Source organism: Lutjanus erythropterus, chromosome 11 (assembly GCF_056507025.1).
Source record: "Lutjanus erythropterus isolate fLutEry1 chromosome 11, fLutEry1.hap2, whole genome shotgun sequence".
Classification (NCBI taxonomy): Eukaryota; Metazoa; Chordata; class Actinopteri; order Lutjaniformes; family Lutjanidae; genus Lutjanus; species Lutjanus erythropterus.
This window is the reverse complement of record NC_139327.1, coordinates 6,647,313-6,670,794: the sequence shown is the minus strand read 5'-3', so window position 1 is coordinate 6,670,794 and position 23,482 is coordinate 6,647,313. Positions and strand designations below refer to the sequence as shown.

Genomic DNA, 23,482 nt, shown 5'->3' with positions numbered 1-23,482 from the left:
CCAAGAGATGCAAATTTTGTCTCAGTTTGGTCAAGTAAAAGCATTTCATCAAACTAGCAGAAAAGTAATCATATCTCCTTCAGGATTTAGGACAGCTGCAGATATTTGCATGTGATAGTATTTGGTCTTTTAACAATTATTTTATGACATGGCTTTATTTGTAGCACTGCTTTGGGTAATTCTGGATACAGTGTAACTGCAAATGATGAGACTCTGGCAAAATACTGTATATCAACATGTATCTTGGTCAAAAACTGTTGTTATAGTTATAGTGCAGTCATACAAAATACAATTAGGGCCAGGGAATAAGGGGAAAAAAATTATGATTTTTTAAAAAAATCTGGCATTTTGAGAATGTAGTTGAAATGTTGAGAGTAAAAGTTGAAAATAAAGTTGAAATGCCAAGAATAAAGTCGAAAACTTAAGAAAAAAATCAAAATGTAGTGAATAAAGTCGAAAACTTAAGAATAAAGTCTGAATGTTGAGAAGAAAGTAGAAATGTCAAGAATGTCAAAATGTTAAAAAAAAAAAAAAAAGTCAAAATGTTGAGAATAAAGTTGAAATGTTAAAAATAAAGATGAAATATCAGTTATAAAATTGAAACGTTTAGAATAAAGTCAGTCCAAACCAAATAATAATAAAAAAATTCCTCCTCTCATTTTTCCCTCATGTCTCCCGGAGTGCCGTCTGTCAGACAATTAAAGCACAACAATAATTCATCTGTAGTACATTAAGATTCCTCTCAGTTTGCAAAGGATATTTTCCTCACTGTAACATTATAAAGTATCTGTCACTGGCCACGACACAAACCTACAGAGGAGAAAAAAGACAATGGCAAAATCAAGGGATGAACAGATTTTATGAGACAATACCATATTTCATATTTCCACAGACAGATATTGGCAGATGTTATTCAATTCAATAAACAAATCATAATTAAAATGTACATTCTTAAAACATACATCAAGTTGTGCAGAATTTGTGCAATACTGTATACATGTATGTATGTTTTTGTGTTTTATTATAGAATAGACCCTGCATCACCACTACTGTCTCACACTGTGCATGGGGCTGTACTTTTAGTGCAAAACAAAAGTTGCATGAAACCTTTTATTTTTACTCACATAAATTATTCACATGTCCACTCACATTTGATTTAAAAGTGCACGTACGTAGCTCGGATGAGATTCAGCATTTTCGTCAGTTGCTATAAGAAAGCCATAAATACAGCATAAAAATGTTTGTGTTGTTACTGTATGTACAGAAGCAAGCGGGAGGGATCTGAAGCATTTAGATAATAACCCCTTGACATGGACACAGTTTGGAAAATATACCAGCCCTTCAGTTGATTTCCACCAATGGTTCAGTCCTGCAGTAGGGTCAGTATGAAGGCTAGTTCAGCTCTAACTCCAGGGGGCGCTTATGTGACAGAACACACTGATGTTTATAAAAAAGATATTTTCATCATTTTAATGAGTGTGTTTTACATATCAATGTCATACTCTACTGTAAGTCCCTATTATATCTTATGTATGACCTCCAGAGTGTGTTCCATAAGGCTGGAAGCACCAAGGCTTTAGCATAGAGTATATGGAGCTGTTTGTGTGCAGTCGGTGCTAATCAGTGCTAACGCTAACTCATGATGAGAGTCTTTACAGCTGGAGTCCTCACCTTCAAACTCATGGATACTGAGAGAGCTGCAGTAAAGGTTGTTAGTCTCAAGAATGTGCGATTGAGAAGAGAACCAAAAACTATTTCCATCAGGTGTCTGTGTGCGTGCGTGTGTGTGTGTGTGTGTGTGACCAGCATGTGTGTCCACATCAATTCCACGTCAGGTTTGCATCAGCAAGTTTGGAGGTTTATTTAATGTCATAGCAGCAAGTTGTAATGTAAAGTAACAAAGACATACACACTTGTAAGACCATCAATGAAGGAAACAAAGTTTGCACAATATTTTTTTTTCTTCAGTCACGGTTATGTTGCCTATTTTAACTTTTGACTGTTACTGTTATAACATAGTGGAAAAAAAAAGTCCCCCTGTGTGTTTCATAAAAGTGATGGGAAGCAAACACTTAAAACGCACATGGTGACGCAGGGCTAAATATCTGCCATGAGCAATGGATCAATTACAGCCACATGAAAATACTATAGCTCCTATTTTCAATGATAAAAAGGTGTATTGCAATGACAGGCTCACTGCCTGATGAGTGTCAAGTCAAACTGTTCCGAGAACCAATCGTTTTTTTTCCTCTCCTGAACCACTGTTTTCGGCAAACTCAGCATGACTACATGGCACTTATGTAAAAAAAACAAAACGGTGACTGACAAATGAAAATAACATTCACATCGTAACATAGCTTATCTATTCTTGTTCGGCTAATTTGAAGGCTGCAGTAGCACAGACAGATGCAGCAGACTGTCACTACAGTCCTCAAGTCAGTGAATTCAAACACCGCTGCTGCATCTGAGATATACTTTTGGTGTTTTTATAGAAAGGAAGACTGTTAATTAGTCATTATTTTTTACATATTTGAGGTGCGGTTTGATAGGATGGGAAATGGAAAAGTACATCTGAATACAGCTGCTGTCTGTGTTTCCCCCTCTTCCTACTGAATGAATCAAAATGGCTACATTTGACTGACATTAAATTGTACTTACATATGTAAAAATAATCGACACACATGACAAACAATAAATGGAGTAATGCATGTTCATCTCTGTGATCACAGCATACTGCACTTCACTTTAGTCACCAATAATTAGATAATCCAGAGCAGCATGTACTGAACTGCCCAGGCTAGTTGATGTTTTTTATCTTGTCTGTTAATATATAAATTTAGCACACCTCTCACAGACACACTGACTACTCAATCTGCTATTATTATTATTATAACAAGTTCTTATTGGGGCTGCGGGGCAACTCCTGACTCTGATATGAATAAATATAGGCATATAAAAATACAACAAGCATACCTACAGTATGTCCTGCTGCTCTTCCCTGGTAAAAGGTGTTTCATACAACTAGATACTGGTGTACGTATATACACTATGATATTTAGTAGTGACTCCTAATTGTAATAAACATTAATATATTTGAGTGATGATTGTTTTTATTTGTGGATTAATACAAATGTTTTAGTTTTACCCATTTTCAGTTCAGAGTATTGTTTTATTAGAGCACAGGATTTATTGGTATACATACAAAGATAGGTATATACAATTCATGACTTGGATCATGACAGTTTTACATTTAACTTGCCTTTGATGAAGAGTTTCTAATCAGTTTGAGCTTCAAATGAAAGACACAGGGTACAGAGAGGATAACTCTCAGTGAAACTGCTTCAGGGGGGTTTACAATTTTTGGGGCACCACAAACTCTGGTGGTGACTGAACATTTCACAGCTGAAGTCAGTACATTCAGTGGAAAATAAATTGCAGTAATACAGTACAAACAGCAGAGGGGCCATCTGGCTTCTTAATTCATGTTACAGATCAAGGAGTAGTCACTTCTCTGTCAAAAAAAAAACAAAAAAAAAACTTTCTTCTCATGCTTACTGTGGATAGAAGACACTCACCCTACTTTGTCAAACTTACCTCTGGATTTTGAGGAATGGACCGTGATAAAAATCTAAATCCATTTCCCTCCCACACTCACATTAAATTATTGCAATTCCAATACTGCCCAAATTATTTCAAGAACATAAAAATAAAGGCAAGTTTAACAGGTGCACTAATAGACTATTTCATGCAATGTTCTGATTTTTGTCATGTATACAAAGGCATTGTGCCACATAGGCTTTAGAGCGTTGCCACTTTGAACACACCTCGGATTGATGGATTAGAATTTGATGGAAAGCTCTTTTCTTGACATGGATCATTGTGGACAAATAATAATAACAACAACAATAATAATAATAATAATAATAATAATAATAATAATAATAAAAACTGAAAATAAACTGTAGAAATGTGTATTCATTGACACCAATGAAGTCAGGTGGGTAACACCAGCATTCCATTATATTAAGATGATTCAAAGCTAGCCGTGTGATGGGATTAAATGTCATTATGATTAGTATACAGATGTGTCAAGTGTCTAAGGTGCACAACTGCCTGGAGTAAGCTTTATGTGGATGTGACAAATCATAGAGTTAGCATTTGCAATTATTTCTTGTTTCCTTTTCCCTTTTTCTCTCTTCAACAAAGAGAAGAAATAAAAAAAGTATATTGCTTCAAAAAACTGTTTTTCTTTTTTTTTTTTTAATATTGTGAAACATTTCATTCACCACTTCTCGGGTTTGTCTAGCTGGACAGAGCATATTATCAGTCAAAGATACATACAGAAAGATGCTGTGAATCCAAGAGATTAAACGATCAACAATGGGACGTGACAGTGGCTAATTCCTGGGACCACTTGTTGTTGGAGTCTGTCTGTCTCTGTCGGTCTGTCTGTCTGTCTGTCTGCGTGTCTGTCTGTCTGTCTGGGCCGACCTCCTATCTACCAGCAGGTGGCACAATGCAAGCACTGATGTATTGCCTGGGTGAAGGGGAGGGGCTGAGAGATTTGTCTGTCACAGTAACAATAGTCAGTCCAAGGACCGCGGCCTCAGCGTGTTCCAGCTCTGTGACTGAGGATCTGCAAACCTAGCTGCACATGCTCTCCATCCGTCCCTCCCACCCACCGCCTCCTACGCCTTTAGTCAGTGAGTAATGTTAAAACACAAAAAAAGGTAGGGGGGGGCTCCTCATTTGCTCTTTCCGGACGTGCTGGAGCCCCCCGCCCCGCCCTCCATTTTGTCGGCGATTTCTGATGTGTCTAACTTCTCCGAGCCATCCCCTTTCTCTGACCTCTCCTTCTCAGACCTCTCCTCCCCCTCGGCGAGCTCAGACCTCTCTGACCTGGCGTCCGCGTCCCCCTCCGACTTCTCCTTCCTCTCAGAGTGGTCGGGGTCCATCGATGAGGTGCCTGGCTTGTCCCACTTGGCCATGGCCTCGTGCTCAGCTATACAGGTGGTGATATTTGAAGTCCAAGCCTTAAGGTCCTCCTACAGAGACAAGAAAAAAAACCTCTCATGTAATATCTGTCACTTTTGCATGTTTACACCATTTCACCATTACAGATCCAAATTTGAGCCCCAGTTAGTTTATAACTATATATAATTTACCTTATTTTCCTCCCTCAATACACTGTTGATGATGATAATTATAATGAATTATAATGTTACCAGTACTACTGTTATTCATTTATTATTATTAAAATGATCATATTTTACTTTTTATTGTTCTCTATATGCCCATCATATTAGATCTCCCCATTTAAAAGAAGAGGGAGAAAAAAAGAAGGGAGAAATAGGGGGAAAGTTTACACCTCATTATTCATTTATTCATTCAGTTTTTTCTGTCTTTTTGCTGTCCTGTCTGTCCTTGTGTATTCTGTTCCCGTCCCCGTCTTAATCATTGTTGTATCTGTAGTCAGCACTGTATTGTTTAGTTTTTACACCAATGAAACAATGAAAATTTATATCCCATTCTGTCACAATATAAATTATATTTCAAGTTTTAAAGTTCTAACATAAATTTAGACATAAGATTATGAACAGTATGTTGTTATAACAAGAAGTTTCTTGTTATAACATAATAAGTTTGTATGTTGTGATAATATGAAAATTATCTTGTTATAACAATAAAGTTTTCACATCATACTGTGATAATGATCCTTTTGTTTCCTGGTGTTGCAGGTGCATTTTTGGACTGCACTCTCACTGTCTTAGTTCACTTTCACTTACTAAATCAGAGGATTTCAAACTTAACTGACATCAACCGCGGTAGAAGAAGTGCTCAGATCTTCTTAAAGGGACAGTTCACCAAAAAACGAAATTCAGTTATTATCTACTTACCCTGGGGCTTTAGGAGACTTGGATGACACCAGATGAGCAGTATGAAGGCATTTTACTTACTTTTTTCTTTTTCTTTTTTTTCATTTGAAAGGTCTCCATTTACTTCAATTGTTTGGGAGATTTTGCAACACAGTTTTCCTGTGAAACTCCAGTAGTGTTAAAATAAACCTGACCTTCAATCAGCATGAGGGTGAGTAGATAATGACTGAATTTTTATTTTTGAGTGAACTATCCCTTTAGTACAAACCCCAAAACAAGAATGTAAAAACAGTCCTGCTTTCAATATCTCTAATAATATCTATCAAGCACAGATGCATTATGAGAAAATTTCACTTAAAAGTATCAAAAGTAAAAATACTCACTCTGTGACAAAATGTCCCCTCTAACTGATATATTTTTATAAATGACATTATTGGATAGTTATACAGAGGCATCAATGTTTACACAGCATTTTACTGTTGTAGCTGCTTGAGGTGGTGCTAGTTTTACCTAGTTAATATACAGTCAGGGAGTTTACGGCAGTGGTTCCCGACCCAGTGCAACATAGATCTGATACATCAGTGGGTCGTGAGATGATTAATACAGGAGGAAGGAAGAAAAAACTAAGTTCTGATTCATAAATCTGTTTGTCTTTTATTTATTTTTACTTCTTTCTAATCCTTTAATTTTTGTAAATATCAGATAGTTTTAACTCTTTAGGCCTCAAATGGTTATTTAAAAAAAAAAAAAAATGGGGGAAATTAGAGGAGAAATGTCTCTTTGGTGGAACTGCTCACTACAGGTTCTCAGCCACACACTGATGTTTTGTAACAATCTGTTGTGTTCTCAAAGTTTACCGTTTGTTTTATATTTTTATGTAAATTCTTAATCTGAAAAGTAATGAGTGTCTATCTGTCAAAAATGTAGTTCAGTAAAATGTAGTAGCAAATGCAATGAATGAAACACTTCAAAATCCAACTGAAATCACATTTATTATTCGTTTTTATAGTCAAGTTTAAATGTGTTATTAATAGTTTTTATTAAAGGACAAAACAGTTGATATCAACTGACAGCAGCTGTCAGGTTGTAAGAGTGCATTTCAGGTTTGTTTACATGGTGTTTAAAATGCTGCAGCTAAGAAGCTAATTGGTTATGTAGCCTGCAAGCTAAAGTTAGTGCCTTAATGTTTGAATGTTTGTGTGTTAGATTAGAAGGAGACTTTAGCTGGAAAGTTAATGTTGGTTGTTCAGAGTCTGTGGCTCTCATGTTGTGTAGCAGCTGCTGTCTGTCTCAATCTGACTGTCTGCTCTGCCTCTGACTGAAAGCTGGCATTACAGCTTTATGTAAGATTTTATTGGCTATAGCACAATATTAACTCTGTCGAATTAAGGCAGAACTAGGGGGCGCCATCATAAAATCAAACAATATTACATAGAAATGTCTCCATTTTAATTTATCTTTTTTTCAAACAAGAACACAGCACATGATCGTTTGCTGAAACAGACAAAAATGTAATTTAATTTCAGTTGGACCACAAAAATTCCAGGATTTATCTCCCACTGCTACATGAGGTCACCAATTGGTGAAGATGCTTGGTTGAAATGCCTGAAAATACTGACAGTATGCTGTATATTCTGCTCATATCTTGTGTTGTTTTAATAGTCCAATAGAGGAATACAAAAAGGAAATTAAAAATAGACAAACTGATGAATTGCCTGACATTTATTTGCATAAGGTGATAATCAAAAGGTGTGAAAACTGAACAAAATGTTCTCAGTCCATTCATTTTTTCAGCATGTAGATTCTTTGGTTATCACTCTTCAAAGACTCAAAGGATAAGACTGGTGATATTCTACATTTTTGTTATTGTCAGCAAATATCATGAAAACACCAAAACCAGCAATGTGTCAGTCTGTCGCTCAGTGTTTTCAAAGTCCAAAGCCCACTGGTCCTACTGAAGAAGTACATCTTTAAAAATGGCTCACAGATATACTACTGAATTCTTCTTCTTCTTCTTCTTCTTCTTCTTCTTCTTCTTCTTCTTCTTCTTCTTCTTCTTCTTATTATTATTATTATTATTATTATTATTTTACTGAAACAGGACAAAATATGTTTTGGTTGGGAATATTTTCAGCTGTGTATGAGTTCACATTTGGTGCATTACCAATGTTCCTGTTATCAACAAAGCTGTTACTTTTTAAACCTGATTGGACTTGGTGATACGCTCACACTCACCTGTTTATCTATAATTGGCCACCTTGTGGTTGTAATGTTTTTATTAATTAATGTATGTGGTTTGGTCTTTATTTTGTTTGTCTGTCAGTGTATTACAGTTTTGATAACTGTATTTCTATTTTTTCTGTTACTTTATCACATATTTTCTATTTATTTTGTATCTCTGTTGTAGTGATCATGATATATTCTTAAAATATAAAGCAGGTCACCAGACCTATCCATTAATATTACTGGATATATACCTGTGGCAAACCGAAATTATAGCAGTATGGTCTCTCATGGACCTCTAATGTGTATAGAAGGTCTAAAGTAAAGGACAATGGATTATGTCATACTGTCATATTACTTCTCTTAAAAATGACATTAATATAAATGTTCTTACCTCGTCTTTTGCATGGAATGCAAAGTTGTTTCCATCATTTAGTCTGTTGCAGAGAAAATCAACAAGGAGTCAGTCAGTTTCTCATGCACTGCAGTGCCTTTCATAACCATGTGTACTGAATAACTATATTACATATACTGTCTAGTAAAATGATAGTCTGCAAATTCTTGTTTCAATTATAAGGAAAAATCACGCGTTGAAAATCGCTTAATAAAATCACAATTTAAAATCACAAATGCCACAATACCAGAGCTCTTACTTAAGAATGAAGACATTTTTCTTCTTCTTGTATCCCATTGAAGGATCAAATGAGCAGTTACTAAGGTCGACGGGAGGCTCTTCATTGTACGTTGTGGTGTGGTTTCTTGCATCCTTGTAGAAGGTCAGCTGTCCCTCTTTAAGCACACAGTATACGTTCACCCAGGACTTGCTGTAAAATCAAAATGACACATGAAGTGGATCACATTAAGATTAAATACATTTCTGGATATAACATGGCCTGACTGGATGTAATTTTTGCTCCATTTTTTTATTTCTACCAAAATAAATATTGTATGATACAATCATTACAAAGATACACAACAAACTAAAGATTTAGAAATTTATTTAATGCTAATTTGAATTAATCAATTGTTTGCTCAGCCCTGCACCCCTTAATTACTGTTGCTATGACTATCAAGCTTCCTGTTCTTGCATGGCACATATACAGTTTACAATGATGGCAGTGATAGATTTACTATTGGAAATCTTGTAATTTTAGGAACAGTGGGGACTTGATCCCAGTCAGAGGTAGACAAGACAAAAACAGGCTTCTCATTTCTAGTAGATGACTAATTTTGCTGATTAAAATGACAACAGTGTTGGCAGATTAGCATAAATGAGTTGCTGTTGCTGGCTGACTTTTTAGTGTTTTCAGCTGACTGTCTTAAAGTTGTGATATGAAAGAATTAGCCACCCAGCAAATGCATACAAACAAACAGGAGGCAGCATGTCACGAGTATAACTGCTAACTGTTACTAACTATAGCTATCATTAGTTATGTAGCTAGCAGGCCTATTAGATGACTCAAGTCTACCTGGACCAGGGGAGTGTTGGTGTCTACACTGCTAGCAGAGGAGCTTCGGATCACTGGGATAAAGGAGGTTTTCAGGTGCGCTCAGGAGGGACTCAGTGGGGAATGCTGGCAGGATGTGCCGTCCAAATGGGCAAATGCAAACTTTGTGCATTGTATGATTTATCAGGGGTAGGGTGACCATTTTTTCAACCCCCACAACCCAGTATACTTATGTACACACCACACGTGTTTTCATCAGGATATATATACATACAATTCTATTATTATGAATTGAAACAATAGATAGGGACAATTATGTGGAAATAACATTTAACATGTTTAAAGCAGGAAAGTCAGTAAATCGGTCTGCACTGATCCATAAGTAAATGTGTGTGATTCTGACAGCTGTCCACAGCTGCTTCATACTGTAGAAAAGCTTCTCCTTCAGTTCAGGAAATCCCTGCAGCAGGGTTGCTGCAGTACAACATACAAGGTGAGTTGTATTAGCATTATTGCTAAAATAGTGTAGGTCCGATGTAGTCTACTTATATTGCTGAGCCATCTGGCACAGCTGTTTCAGAGCTGATGTATCTGGTTAGAGATTATTTAGTGATCACCATACCTAATATTCTTCACTTTCATGCAGGTCTTTTCAAATTGTGCTGCTGCTTATAGGGCCTATATGAACCAAAACAGAATGTACGCATCACAGGAGATGCACTGTCCAGGTGCCTTTAACATTGCGCTTGAAATTTATTATTCAAATTTCAATTAATTTCAGCTGAAGTCGCAAAATATTAGGACGAGGGTGCAGAGCGTGCTTTTTTAGTCTGCTAGCTTCTTTAATTGTGGCTAAAACTGTGACAATTTGATAGTGAAGGCTGATATTTTAGTGTTTTACAGATATCTTTTGGGACTAAAGACACCTAGCTTGAAACAGTCAGTCAAATCAGGTCGTCTGGTCACCGTAATCAAGAATGTTGTACCTGTTTGGACTTCTTTGTTGAGCTTCAAGGTCAGAGTTAGTGGCCTTTTTGCGGTAGAGGAAGCCTTCATTATGGGCAGTGTGTGAAGGTGGCTGAGGTGTTGTTGGGGCACCAGTAGCTGGAGCTGAGCGAGACCGTCTTGTCTCCTCAGGCTCTTTTGGACGGGGCCTCCTCCTTGGTTTGGGCCGGTCTCGGGCACGAGGACGTCCATCAAAACGAGTCACTGGTGCTGAGAGGCTGCTAGGAGGCCGATAAGGCTCTCCTCGTGCCTGAGACAGCAAAGAAAAAGAGGGTGTGACACAATGACACAAAGAAAAATGAACATACACAACACTGTTGTGATATAAGCTATGATGCAAGCTAACTTACATGTGCTGCTTCTCTCTCCTGGACTTGTTCTACAATCTCTGCCATGGTAGATCTCTTCTCCCTGCAATGAGAACAGGCATGAGTTACCCAAACAGTGAACACAGTCATTATGAGACCCTAGAAATCATTAGGATCATGCTGGACAGTGCTGACTAGGCAAAATGTAAAGCCAAATTTTGTTAAAGGGTTAGTTCAGACTATTTGAAGGGGGGCTGTGTGAGGTATTTATCAATATTGTCAGTGCAGTGACAACAGTAGATGGTGGTCGGCACACCCCAACTTTGGAGAAACAAAGAGACGTACCAGCACAGAAGCTATGCTATGCACCACTGTAGACAAGGTCAGCAGAAACATGTATTTTACTCACTGAGAAAGAGGTCCACCCAATAAAAAGTGTACTATATATTTAAGGTATTTTCTGATGGGAAAACACTGTAATATAAGCCAAATACTGATTCCTCTAATGCAAGCAGACTTCTTAAAGAAAAACAGTAATTTCACCTCAGAACATGGAAGCTGCTGCACTACCTCTACCTCAATCAGCTAATTTGTTTGTATTATTATGTGACTTCGGCCAACCTGAGCTAACATTTTAACAAACTGAAGTCACACAAGAATACAAATCATCCAAACAAATTATCCAATGGAGGCTCTGGTAGTCCGGCAACGTCTGTGTTCTGCAAAGTAAAATGACTGTTTTTCCTTCAGGAGTCTGGTTGCTTTGGAGAGAGCAACATTTGGATTGTATAACAACAGTTTCCTGCTCTACCCACTGCAATTATACACCGACTATTGATAAGTACTTCATACAGCTCTATTTCAAATAATCTGAACCATCCCTTTAAGATCATTTGAATTTAACTGTCACCAGCTCAGCTCATTCACATACCCTGAGCGTTTGTCAGAGCCCTCCTTAACAGAGCCCTCCAGGTCACTTGAGTCCTGCCTCTGCAGCCTCTGCTTGCTGCTCCCCTCCTGCTCACTGGATGACTGCCTCTCCAGGCGCCTCCTGTAGCGCTCCTGACGCACAATCAGTGGCAGCTCGTTGAGCCTAGCCTGGATCTCCTGTTCGCTGGATGTCTGTCTACCGAGCTTGTACTCCCTCTCTCGCCTCAGATGGTCCATCTGAGGATCGGAGCGGCTGCCGCGGGGATCCCTCTGCAGACGGCCGTGGAGGAGCTCCAGCCCTGACTCTGGCCCCATCATATCCGCCATCGGGATGTCCCCATACTGTTCTCGCTGCACTCTGCTGGCTTCTAGGAGGGGGTTTATAGCCTTATGGATGTGGTTGATTCTGGGCTGCATGAAGTCAGCTTTCAGGTGCTGCCATGCATATGCCATTTTAGGGTCCATGATGCCACCGCTCTGCGCCAGGTAACCAGAACTCCCCAGACTTCCACTGCTGTAATGATTTTGTGCCAGATAGCCTGAGCTACCCATTCCCCCACTGCTCTGATAATTCTGTGCTAGGTATCCAGAACTCACCATATTAGGCTGTTGTGCCAAATACCCAGAACTCCCCATGTTAGGCTGTTGTGCCAAATACCCAGAACTCCCCATATTGGGCTGTTGTGCCAAATACCCAGAGCTCCCCATATTAGGCTGTTGTGCCAAATATCCTGTACTCCCCAAATTAGGCTGCTGTCCCAGATATCCAGAACTTCCCATATTTTGTGGTTGGGCCAAATATCCAGAGCTGCCCATATTTTGTTGAGGCAGGAAGCCGGGGCTTCCCATCCCTCCACTGCTTGGCTGCTGAGCTAGGTTACCTGAACTTCCTAACCTGCCACTGCCCATATGGTTCTGCATACCACCCACACACCCAGAAGTCATTCCAAAGTACCCAGAGCTCTCTGCACTGCCAGCAGTTTGATTGCTTATCCCAAGATAAGTAGAAGTGTCTGCTCCACCGCTCTGGGACGTCATCGCCGAGAAACCAGAGTCACTTCCACCTCCGGGCACCTGGTGGTTCATCCCAAGGTACGAGGAGCACACCAACTTCGAACTGCTCTGCTGTTCCAGTCCATGGTATCCTGATCCATTTAGAATTGGGTTGTAGCTGGCTAGGGTAGAGGACAATCTCTGGGTGGCAGCGGTGGCCCCCAGCTCCAGACTGGTTTGTAAGGGTTTGGGATCTATATGTGCCTGTACCGTCTGCCTCAAGAAAGATGAGGTAGCGCTGGTTGAGGGAACACTGGGAGTCAGACAAGATAATGGGAACATCCGTCGGCTGGAGAGCGGGGTCGTCTTTTTCTCCTCCTCTTTCTTCTTCTCAGCCTAAAGAGAGAGTTAACTAAATAACTAACAGCACTACATGAGCCCAATTAAAGGACCAATGTGTAGGATTTAGTGGCATCTAGTGGTAAGGTTCTAGATTTCAAGTGACTAACGCTTGTCTAACCCTCCCCTTCCAAGCATGTAGGAGAACCTACGGTAGCTGCAAAACTTGCCCAAATGTGAAAGGCCATATAATATCGTCAACTACATATGTAATATTTCACAAGGATAAAAAAGCATTTGGTGATAATGCCAGTATTATGACTTGTTGACACAACGATGTCCCACTGCTACACACAACTACAACAAAAGTGTCTGAGAGTAAAATTAATATTGCCACTGGCTCCACAGTGGATGAGTTACTTTCAAAAAGGGGAGCAAATTCAGAAATGTGGAAGTAATTTGCTTAAAAAAGATCAGATGCACAATAAACCATGGTAATGTGTAAGAAGTGGTTCATGACTGTCACAGCAAAAGGAGGCAATACAACAAACGAATTTCAACAACTCAAGAGGATCACTGGTTCAGTATGAGTAGAGCTCAACAGCTATTGTGAGTTCTAAACCAAAAATATTTGTCAGTATTTTGTCATATCATCAAGCATATTGTTATTGCAGAGTACCCTGAAATAATGTGATAATATTTTATGTCCCACACCTAGACCCTGTCCAGAGGCAGTGTTTGGATTCTGGGCTACTGCAGAAACACAGCAGTGCAACATGGCAGCCTCCATGAAAGAGGACCTGCATCCTCTGTAGACATAAAGAACTCCCTCTAAGCTAACAAAAACGCAACAACAATTCTTATTTTCAGGTTTATTATTATATTATACACTAATAAAAATATAATTAGGAATATTAGATTTAATTTCTCTCATATTCTGACAATAAATTCCCCTAAATCTTACACACTGGACCTTTAAAACCAGAAATCAAAGGCAGGATGGTCCAATAAAATGTTGATACAACAAGTTATCAAGAATGATTTGCTCAAACCAGTCTGTTTGTTTGATTGGCTACTAAACAATGGAGCATGAAAGGCAGATGGGGTGCAGTGAGTGAGTGTAGACTACATGCACTAAACGTCATGAGACAGATTTAAGCCCATAATGATGCAAACTCATGGCATGCGCCCATGCCTGCTAAGCAAACACAACATCCCAAGGTCACATTTTTTTTCCTGTAGCAGCATTAAATTGTGACTCCACCAAACTGATTAAACATTTATCTACAGTCAAGCTTACTGCGGAAAGCTGGCGGAGAGAGCTGAAGCGTTCTTTCCAGGTTACAGCAGCCTTGCGGAAGGCCTCATGGCGAAGGATGAGCTGCTCAACCTCGTCTGTTTGGGCCTGGGCCTCTCCTCCCTCCGGCTCCTTGGAGGTGATCAGCGGCTCCTTGGCCTTCAGCCAGGCTTCCGCCTTCACTGTCTCCTGGGCAAATTGGAACCTTTCCTGCTCTGGAGGTGACAGCAGACCAGCAGCACAGTCACCATCACAACACATTTTAATGCAAGCTCCAGTACAAATCTGTTGTTTAAACACTTGTGTGTACATTATGGTGATATTTATGTATGAGATCATAGCTCAGATGTGTATTATCATTTCAGTCATGTTCAGAGTAAGTGTGTAATGTAGCTGAAACAAGAAGAACAATAAGATTCATACATGATTCATGATAACAGGGCAAAGTGGTAAAACCATTTACAGCCTGAGCCCATCTGACATTTAACACAGTGTTGTGTTAAGAGCTGCCTCTGCTTGGATGTGAGTTACTCACTGCGCTGTAACTTTTCCTGGTGTTTGTCCCATTTTTCCACAAGATCCTTCTGCTTAGCTAGAAGGCTGTCCAACTTCTCTTTTATCTGTGGTGATGGACAGATTGCAGTCATGACCAACATACTGTAACAGTTTAAAGGAATAGTTGGATTAATTAAAGTGGGGTTGTATGGAGTAAATATCCATAGTCAGTTTATTACCTTTAGAAGAAGCAGCAGGTGTACTGCTGCAGGAAGCTACTGCTGAGGACATACTCAGCCAACTGAACAAAGGCCCACCTAAGAAATCAGTTGAAGTCTATGCTTTATCTAGAATATTTTCACTTCTTTACCTTGCCATCAGATAGCCTTTTCTGTCAAGAAACAACTGTTACACAGTATAAGCCAAATACACAGCCAAACACAGAAATTGCAGGTCCATTTCTGCCTTGATCGGTTGGTTTTTCTCATTATTTTGTCGTTGTTGTGACTTTTGTATTTTAAAAGGTTAGGTCTGATTTACCAAAATCACACAATAACACAAACTAACAGATTGAGGCAGCGGTAGACCAGCAACTCCTGTGTTCTGCATGGCAAAATCACTGCTTTTGTCAAGGATTCTGATTGAACAAAAGGGAGCGGTATTTGGCCAACACAAAAGGGGTTTTTCATTTGAAAAGGCTGGCTGAGTGAAAAGTGGTAAAAATGTTATAAATATAGTGTACACTTAAAATGACATCTATTTTTTAGCTGTCTAAAATATGTTTTGCTGCTGACCCTGTCCACAGCAGTACAGCAGTAAGCTTCGCTTCAGTGCTGATACTCCTCTGTGTTTCTCTGAACTGGGGGCTGTTGACCACCATCTACTGTAGGTAATACACTGGGTATGCTTAAGTACCTCACACAACCCCACTTTAAATAACCCCTTCAATCAATTGATTGTGTGGTTTTTATGTATTTTTTGTGGCATGTGTGATATTCATACATATGGGTTTTGTTGTTTGCATTTGCCTGACCTCTTCTGATGCAGGGTTGCCTGCAGCTATCAAGATCTTGCCGAGGTCTGCACACTGCTGTATGGTCTTGCTGCGGCCGTCTATTTTGGCTTTTAGCTCTTGATGTTGTTTCATCATCACCTCCAGAGCCGTCAAATCCCTGAAAGGATATAGATCAGATTATTTAGACTGGATTAAGCAACAAATAATACTAGGGCACACTTCGAACTGCAGAGTGTAAAATGCTAGCCAGGGTTTGACTTTCCGCAAACAACCTGATTCCTTTGCATCCTTTGGTTCAACAATCTATGAAAACAGCAAACAGTTCTCATTGCTGGCTACCCACCCACGATACTTAAACTGCTTATATGATGAACGAAACAGAAACGGAAATGTAGGAGTGAATGGAAGCAGGAGTGTAAGTAAGTAAGTGGTAAGTGGACACTAAGGACGTAATGTACTGCAGCGTCGGCCGGCAGTTTCCTCAACTAGCTGAGAAGTCTAGCTCATTTTCCATTGGAAACAACATCTTAAGGAAATAGGAAAAGACTAACTTTAACCAATCAGATCAAACTCTTGGGGCCCTATCTTACGCTGATCTAAAGCACAAGTGGCAAGTGCAAGGCGCAATGGATTTAATTTATTCAAGGTGTGTCCAAATCCACCTTTGCCGTCCTGTGCCAGGGACAGGAGTGATATTTTGCCCTGCCCCGCCCTTTGCGCCACCAGCGTAAAGCAGGATACACCTATCAGATGTGCCCATGTGCCCTCATTAATTCAAAGGCAAGTTTAGGCCGAACTCAGCTCTCATCACCTCTTAAGAGGCAGGTGCACCAGCAGCGCAAGCAGTGTCAGCATGACAGCAGATTTACCAGGAGGAAACAAAGAGAAAAGATTTTCAAAGGGAGGAGACAGTCGCGAAATATGCAGACAGCAGGATGTCTCCAAAACAGCTTCATGTGTAAATAATTTATTTTACATTAATGCCTGCAAAAAACAATACAATAAATGAACCGCAAATGTCATGCAGATATGTAACTGCTTATATTTTAACCTGAAGCACCTTGAAAGTATGTTGTATTTTATAATTAATTATTATCATCATCATCATCATTATTAACTCTGCTGGCTGAGGAGTGGGGGGAGAGGGGAGGCGAACCGATCCAGTCTAGCTGCGAAGGTTCTTGGTTCCGCTGGCCCGCCTGAGCCAGGGGCAGGAGCAGATACATGGCTATCTGCACTCCTCCGTCTTCTTCTCTCCTACCCAATCCTCATCTCCTCCTCTCATCCTCCCTCCTCTGTCCCGACGTTTGGAGTGCGCAAAATTACGCACAGATATATCCAACCAGCTCTGACAGAAGCACACATAACTTTTTCTCTCAGGTTGGGCCGGACTCGTGTGGTCAAATATAGTTTCTTGTATATTTTCTATGTTATAGATCATAATTGTTTAAACATTGTTTTTATGCATCATAACAAACAGGCAGACACACACTACAGCTGCTCCAGCTGTCATGCTGACTCATCTGATAAAGACGATCTGACAGCTGTAATCGTGGCCCGTACTCACTTTGCAGGTCTATTTAGATTTATTAGGCTTTATAATTATATATTTTTTTTCTTATTAGTGAGTTTATCTTTATAGACACATGCGCACACGACTGTTTAACATTAATGAAAAGTGTTCTGTGATTGTGGAGATGTGTGTGCGCCTCAGCCAAGCGCGAGACACGCAAACTTTTAACTTCAATATTTACACTTTTATTGCTGATAGAAAACATGTTCAAAGAACACTTAACTAATCCACACTCCCGTGTGAGGAAGAGAATGACCATAAATGAAGGTGTTTTGTGACTGTGAAGACGTGTGTGTGTTTTGGCTGGGTGTTATCTTGTCCTGAAAGACCACAGACTTTGCAGTTAGACTAGGTTTTAGCTGGTCTAAAGCACAAGCATTTTTTACCCCAATGCGCTGAGCACAAGATAGCAAACGCGCCGACCACGCCTTCATTTTGCCTTCCTGTTTAGACCTCCTGCCCCCAATGGCACAGACCCAGCACAAGTGCATCTGCGGTCTTACAGACATGGCAAAAATGACACTTGCGCTGGTGTCAGATAGCAAAACCACTTGTGCTGGCGGCACAATGGCTTTGCGCCGGGTGTAAGATAGGGCCCTTGGTATCTATCATCAGTAACACCTGTGTTTACACTTTTCTGGTCTCAGCTTCACAAATTTGAGCATTTGTCAAATTTATTCATATAGCCCAGAAGCGCAAATCCCAAATATGCCTCAAAGGGTTTTACAACCTGCACAACATTAAACACTGTTTCTCTTTATATACCAGGTATCTACTGCTTTTCTCTTTTTTTGTGTCATTGTAAATACAAAATCTTTTTGTTTTGGATTTTTGATTGGACAAAACAAGCCATTTCAAGACATCACTTTGGATAGGGCATTTTTCTGACATTGTATAAGATAACCAATTTACAATTTGATAATAAAACAAGCCACAGATTGACCGGTAGGTAGACAAATATAAAATTAGTACCATAAAATGTTTAGTTGTCACTTAAATGCATTACATGCAAAGCGCAATGACAACACATAACCAATGTGGCCCAGCTCATAAACAGCCTATCATATTCCTTGATAATGGAGCACCATACAAATTACATGTAATCATCCAATCAGAGACGGCATCGAGTGAGAAAATGAGTGCAGACAGTAATAAAAAAAAAGTACAGGTCAGCCTGTACTATGTAATGTGTAACAAGGTGATATGTAGGGCTGCAAGTAATGTTTTTTTTCCATAATAGATTAATCTGTTGATTAATTGGTTGTTTAGTCCATAAAATGTTAGAAAATGGTGAAAAATATTAATCAGTGTTTCCCAAAGCCCAAGGTGACATCCTCAGATTTAAGAAGCTGAAATCTGAGAATTTGGCGATTAATTTAATAATCGATTATTAATCACTTCATTGATGAATCGTTGCAGCACTAGTGATATCATTTATTTGAGTAAATATATTTATTTGTGAGTGTCTTTCATTATTTTGGTAAAATGAAAATGATTACTTTTGTATTTTTAATTTTATTTTATCATCGTACATTTTTCAGCTATATTGCCTGGCCCTACTTGCAGCCCCATACAGACATGTACGTATGTTCTGCCATCTTTTCCAGTCCCACAGTGCTGTATGTTAATGCACATGTTGATATATCGACAGCTGCTATACAATTTCAAGCCAAGTTTGAATGTGCTGCAGGCTCACTGCACAGTGGAACTGGCTGGCTAAAATGACAAATAATGGCAGTGATTACAGTGTAAAATTTATAGCCCTCAATTACATCATATGAAAAATTGAATAACAGATGTCATATAAAATTAGGTCAAGGTGGCACAGCAGCCTAATTCAACACTACACACTAATGAAATTCTGTCTTCGGGGACGTGACCACAGAGACGTTCACAGGGTTCACGCACCTTTTCTGACATCAAATTCAAGCACTTTTCAAGCATTTTCAAGGTGCATTCTCGAGCTTTTCCAGCAGCTTACAGCAGTGGTAAATTACATATTTCAATACATATACATACTCAAAATGTTCAAATCAGATGTTATTTATGAAGATAAAGAACCATGTGTCCAAAAAGAATGGAAATTATTTCATGACAGACTTCTACAGAGGGATAATAAATTAGAGGAAAACCTAGTTTAATTTTTCAAAATGTGACACCTGTCTGTAAGTAGACTTGACATCGATTTAATCGATTATTAAATTAGTTGTCAACTATTTTGATGATTTATCAAATGTTTGAGTCATTTAAACTAAATATCTATGGGTTATGGACAAAACAAGACATTTGAGGACGTCATATTGGACTTAGGGAAAGACTGATTGACATTTGGCACCATTTTATGGGGTAAACAACTGATCAATTAAAAGAGGAAATGATCGAAAGATTAATTGACAATGATAATATTTACAGGAAAGACTTGAAAAATAAGTCCATGTGTTTGGACCTATTTTTCAAGAGGCAATGCTGTGTCAGGATATATTGATCAAAAAACTGTTTTGAGTAATTTTTTAAGAAAAAAATTATCTGATTTCAGACACTTTATCAAACCTTGAAAACATTACATTAAATTCAAGCGTTTTCAAAGATTCCTAGCACCCTGCTCTCAGATTAGGTAAACTTTCAGTAAAATGCAGCTATTAAACCTGGACTATATACTGTGTACTATATGTTTCATACACATCTCAACACAGAAGGAAAAACAAGGTGGTTTACCTGGGCTCATCCCATCCTATCTGGCCCATGATGCCTTCCATCCACATCAGGTTTTCACGCACCACTGAGAAGAACTGCACCTTGTCGGTTACTGAAGTCACCTGCACACGACTCGCTTCACAAGAACTCAGCAGCTCCCTCCACGCCTCCATCACTTCCTGCTCCTTGACCATGATGGCCTCAGCCTTCTCACCAGCATAAATGGTTCTCAACTGGGCAGCGTTCTCCTGCAGCTGCCTTACCTGCACCAAGACAAGGTGGAGTTAGTGGTTTAAAGGGATAGTTTGGGTTTTTTGAAGTGGGGATGTATGAGTTATCCATAGTCAGTGTATTACCGACAGTAGATGGAGGTCAGAATGCCCCCAGTTTGAAGAAGCAGCAGGAGTATCGGTGTAGGAGGCTAAGCATTGTACTGCTGTGGACAGGGTCAGCAGCAAAACATATTTAAGCCATCTAAAATAATCATATAAAATGAAGTGTACACTAGATTTAGAATATTTTCACTTGGTTTACTTTCAGTCAGACAGTCTTTCATGAAGGAAAACCACTGTAATATAGGACAACTATCACTCTCTCCAAAGCAACTGGACTCCTTTGACAAAACTTGGTTGGTTAGGTTGTGTTAATGTGTGACTGTGGTGGATTAGTTCGGATTTAAAGTCACACAATAACACAACCAAACTGTCCGATCGAGGCAGTGGTAGACAAGCAACTCCTCTGTTTCTGCTAAGTAAAATGACAAAAAAGTTTGCCAAAGGAGTCTGGTGTCTTTGGAGAGAGTGATATTTGACTTACATAACTGTGTTTTTCCATTGTAAAATGCTGTCTGATGACAAGGTATGGTGATGAAAATATGTGAAATATAATGTACATTTAAACTGGCATTGATTTGCTGGGTGACTACAATATGTTTTGCTGCTGACCATGTCCATAGCAGTATATTACTTAACTTCCCACACCAGTACTCATGCTGCTTCTCTGGGAGCATGCCGACCACCATCACTAATGAAACACTGAGGATGGATTAGAACTTCATACAATCTCATTTCAAAAAACTATCTCTTTAAATAGCATATAGTCAGTGGAGAAGAATGGTTGTGTTTGTTGGAAATATACTAAAATAAACTGATTTAAAACGATAGTTCACCCAAAAATGATCAGTCATTATCTGTTCACCCTCATGCTGATTGAAGGTCGGGTTTAGTTTTTCAGTCCAAAAAACACTGCTGAAGTTTCACAGGAAAACAGTGTTGCAAAATCTCCCAAACAATTGAAGTGAATGATGACCAGTTTTCAAATGGCAAAAAGAAAAACCCAAAAAAACATGAAATGGCTCCATATTTCTTGTTGTCTCCTAAAACGCTGACATGCCGTTCACTTGTGTATACAACCAGTTCAGATGATGTGCACACTGATGTGAAACTAAGGCTCCAAGTTAAGGACCAAAAGTGAAGATTCACGCTAAAAACATGGTGTAAATGATGACTCTCAAGTCAACTGGGCATGTCTGTGCTTTAGGAGACTTGGATTACACCAGATGAGCAGTATGGGGGCATTGTCTGTTTTTTTTTCAGTCACCATTCACTTAAATAGTTTGAGAGATTAAAAAAAAAAGAAAAAAAGTAAACCTGACCTTCAATCGGCATGACAACAACTAAATTTTCAATTTTGGGTGAACTATCCCTTTAAATTGGGTTTCCTACTGTTGGTTGAAAAAAAAGCTATTTTAAACAAGTGCAAACAAACAAGCATGAATTTAAATACACTTACATGCCCTAAGGCTGGGTTATTCCATGGATGTGGCCAGTTGTACAGTTTTATTGTCAAAAATAAGTTTGGTGAAATTTATATGCTCTCATCTTTGTGCTCATGAGCAGCAAGCACAAAGTGTGACTGCTGGGATCAGAGAGAAATTCTATCACTTGCCTGTGCGACTAGCAGTTGAAGGGCATGCTCGAAGGAGTGCATGAGTCTCTGCAGGGTGGCTGGATTGGTGATGTTGGCTTGGCACGCCCTCACCTCTGGCAGCTGCTTCATCTTCCCTGCGATCTGAGCCAAGACCTACAACACGGGACAGCATCGTCACGAGTGCTTTAAAAATAGAAGCCGCATGTCACGGCCAGACTGTCTACCTTTGAAAAGGCGATGAAGAACACCTGAATCACAGGCCGATGTCTTTTTTGACTGTACCTCTTTGCAGTCAGTGAAGAACTTGTGCAGCTGGTGTGATGCTGCCAGCATCTGCCTGCGGGTCTCCATCAGCTCCAGGAGGTCGGCCCACGACTCGTTCAGTCCGTCCTTCCACTCTGCGATGGTGGCTGCGTCAGAGTGGCCGCAGTCGATCATCTCGTTTACCATTTTGTTCACCTGCTCCATGCGCTGCTGGCCAATACTATTGGTTTCTGTGGAAAACTTGGTGAATTTCTCCTGAAGCACCTGAAACACATAAACACACAAATTATAAAAAAAAAGTGAACTAGTTTTTCCTCAACTGCCAAAATGCTCGTCTTTTCTAGGTTTTCATTACACATTCATGCTGGTTTATTTGGAAAAAAATGTATAGTTATATAGATGCACAGCCCTTAGCCTTAAATCTCAAAATTATGGATTTCATTTAGATCATTTATAGCTGTTTTATTGCTCTCTCATGTTGGTTCTGCTCAAAAAAAATTACCTGAATAATGGTTGTATCAGTCACATTCTGTGATACCAAAAATAGATCTAAAGTTAGTAGAAATGACATTAAATAACAGGGGTTTTCTTTTAAACTTCTGCTTTATTATTTCCACACATCAGAACAGTGGTTGAGATGCTGTGCACCACAAGTAATTTGGAGGAGCTAAGAGGCGAGGAGGAGACGCCGGCTTGGACACAAGGAGCCATGTTAGCCACATGGAAAGCACCCACTGTCACTAAGGTGTTGATTAAAGTCTGTAGTCATTTTTATCCCCACCAGGCGTAGCCAGGAGGTGATTATGAGATTGCGTCTGTGTATGCGTGACCAATGGAGCTGCATCTTCCCTGGAGCTAATGTTGAATACTACTCGACATCAGCCTATTTTTTTGTGTACATCCATGACTGTATCCTGAAGGACTCCTGTGATTCAGAATGTTGTAAAAACCTTGAAATAAAAAAAAGACTTTTATACCTTCATGTTTTCAAGACATCCCATTCTTGCCTTGAAGGAGTTTTTTAAACTTGGCACAAATGACCACTTAGACTCAAAGATGAACTGATTAAATTTTGGTGGTTAGAGATCAAAGG

General features: G+C 39.3%; 1 protein-coding gene across 1 annotated transcript in view; it reads right to left on the bottom strand.

The window, feature by feature from the left end:
• Positions 1–840: 840 nt before the first annotated feature.
• sptbn4a (spectrin, beta, non-erythrocytic 4a) overlaps positions 841–23,482 on the bottom strand; it is a 47,333-nt gene continuing 24,691 nt past the window's right edge. The window contains exons 8-19 of the mRNA XM_084730588.1: positions 22,408–22,653; positions 22,144–22,278; positions 20,218–20,459; positions 15,948–16,086; positions 14,955–15,039; positions 14,423–14,634; positions 11,792–13,179; positions 10,903–10,963; positions 10,534–10,802; positions 8,753–8,923; positions 8,494–8,536; positions 841–5,045 (exon numbers count right to left, since the gene is read on the bottom strand). Of these exons, the coding sequence (XP_084586714.1) occupies positions 4,746–5,045; positions 8,494–8,536; positions 8,753–8,923; positions 10,534–10,802; positions 10,903–10,963; positions 11,792–13,179; positions 14,423–14,634; positions 14,955–15,039; positions 15,948–16,086; positions 20,218–20,459; positions 22,144–22,278; positions 22,408–22,653 (3,291 nt within the window). The 3' untranslated portion in view covers positions 841–4,745. The remainder of the gene's footprint in view (positions 5,046–8,493; positions 8,537–8,752; positions 8,924–10,533; positions 10,803–10,902; positions 10,964–11,791; positions 13,180–14,422; positions 14,635–14,954; positions 15,040–15,947; positions 16,087–20,217; positions 20,460–22,143; positions 22,279–22,407; positions 22,654–23,482) is intronic.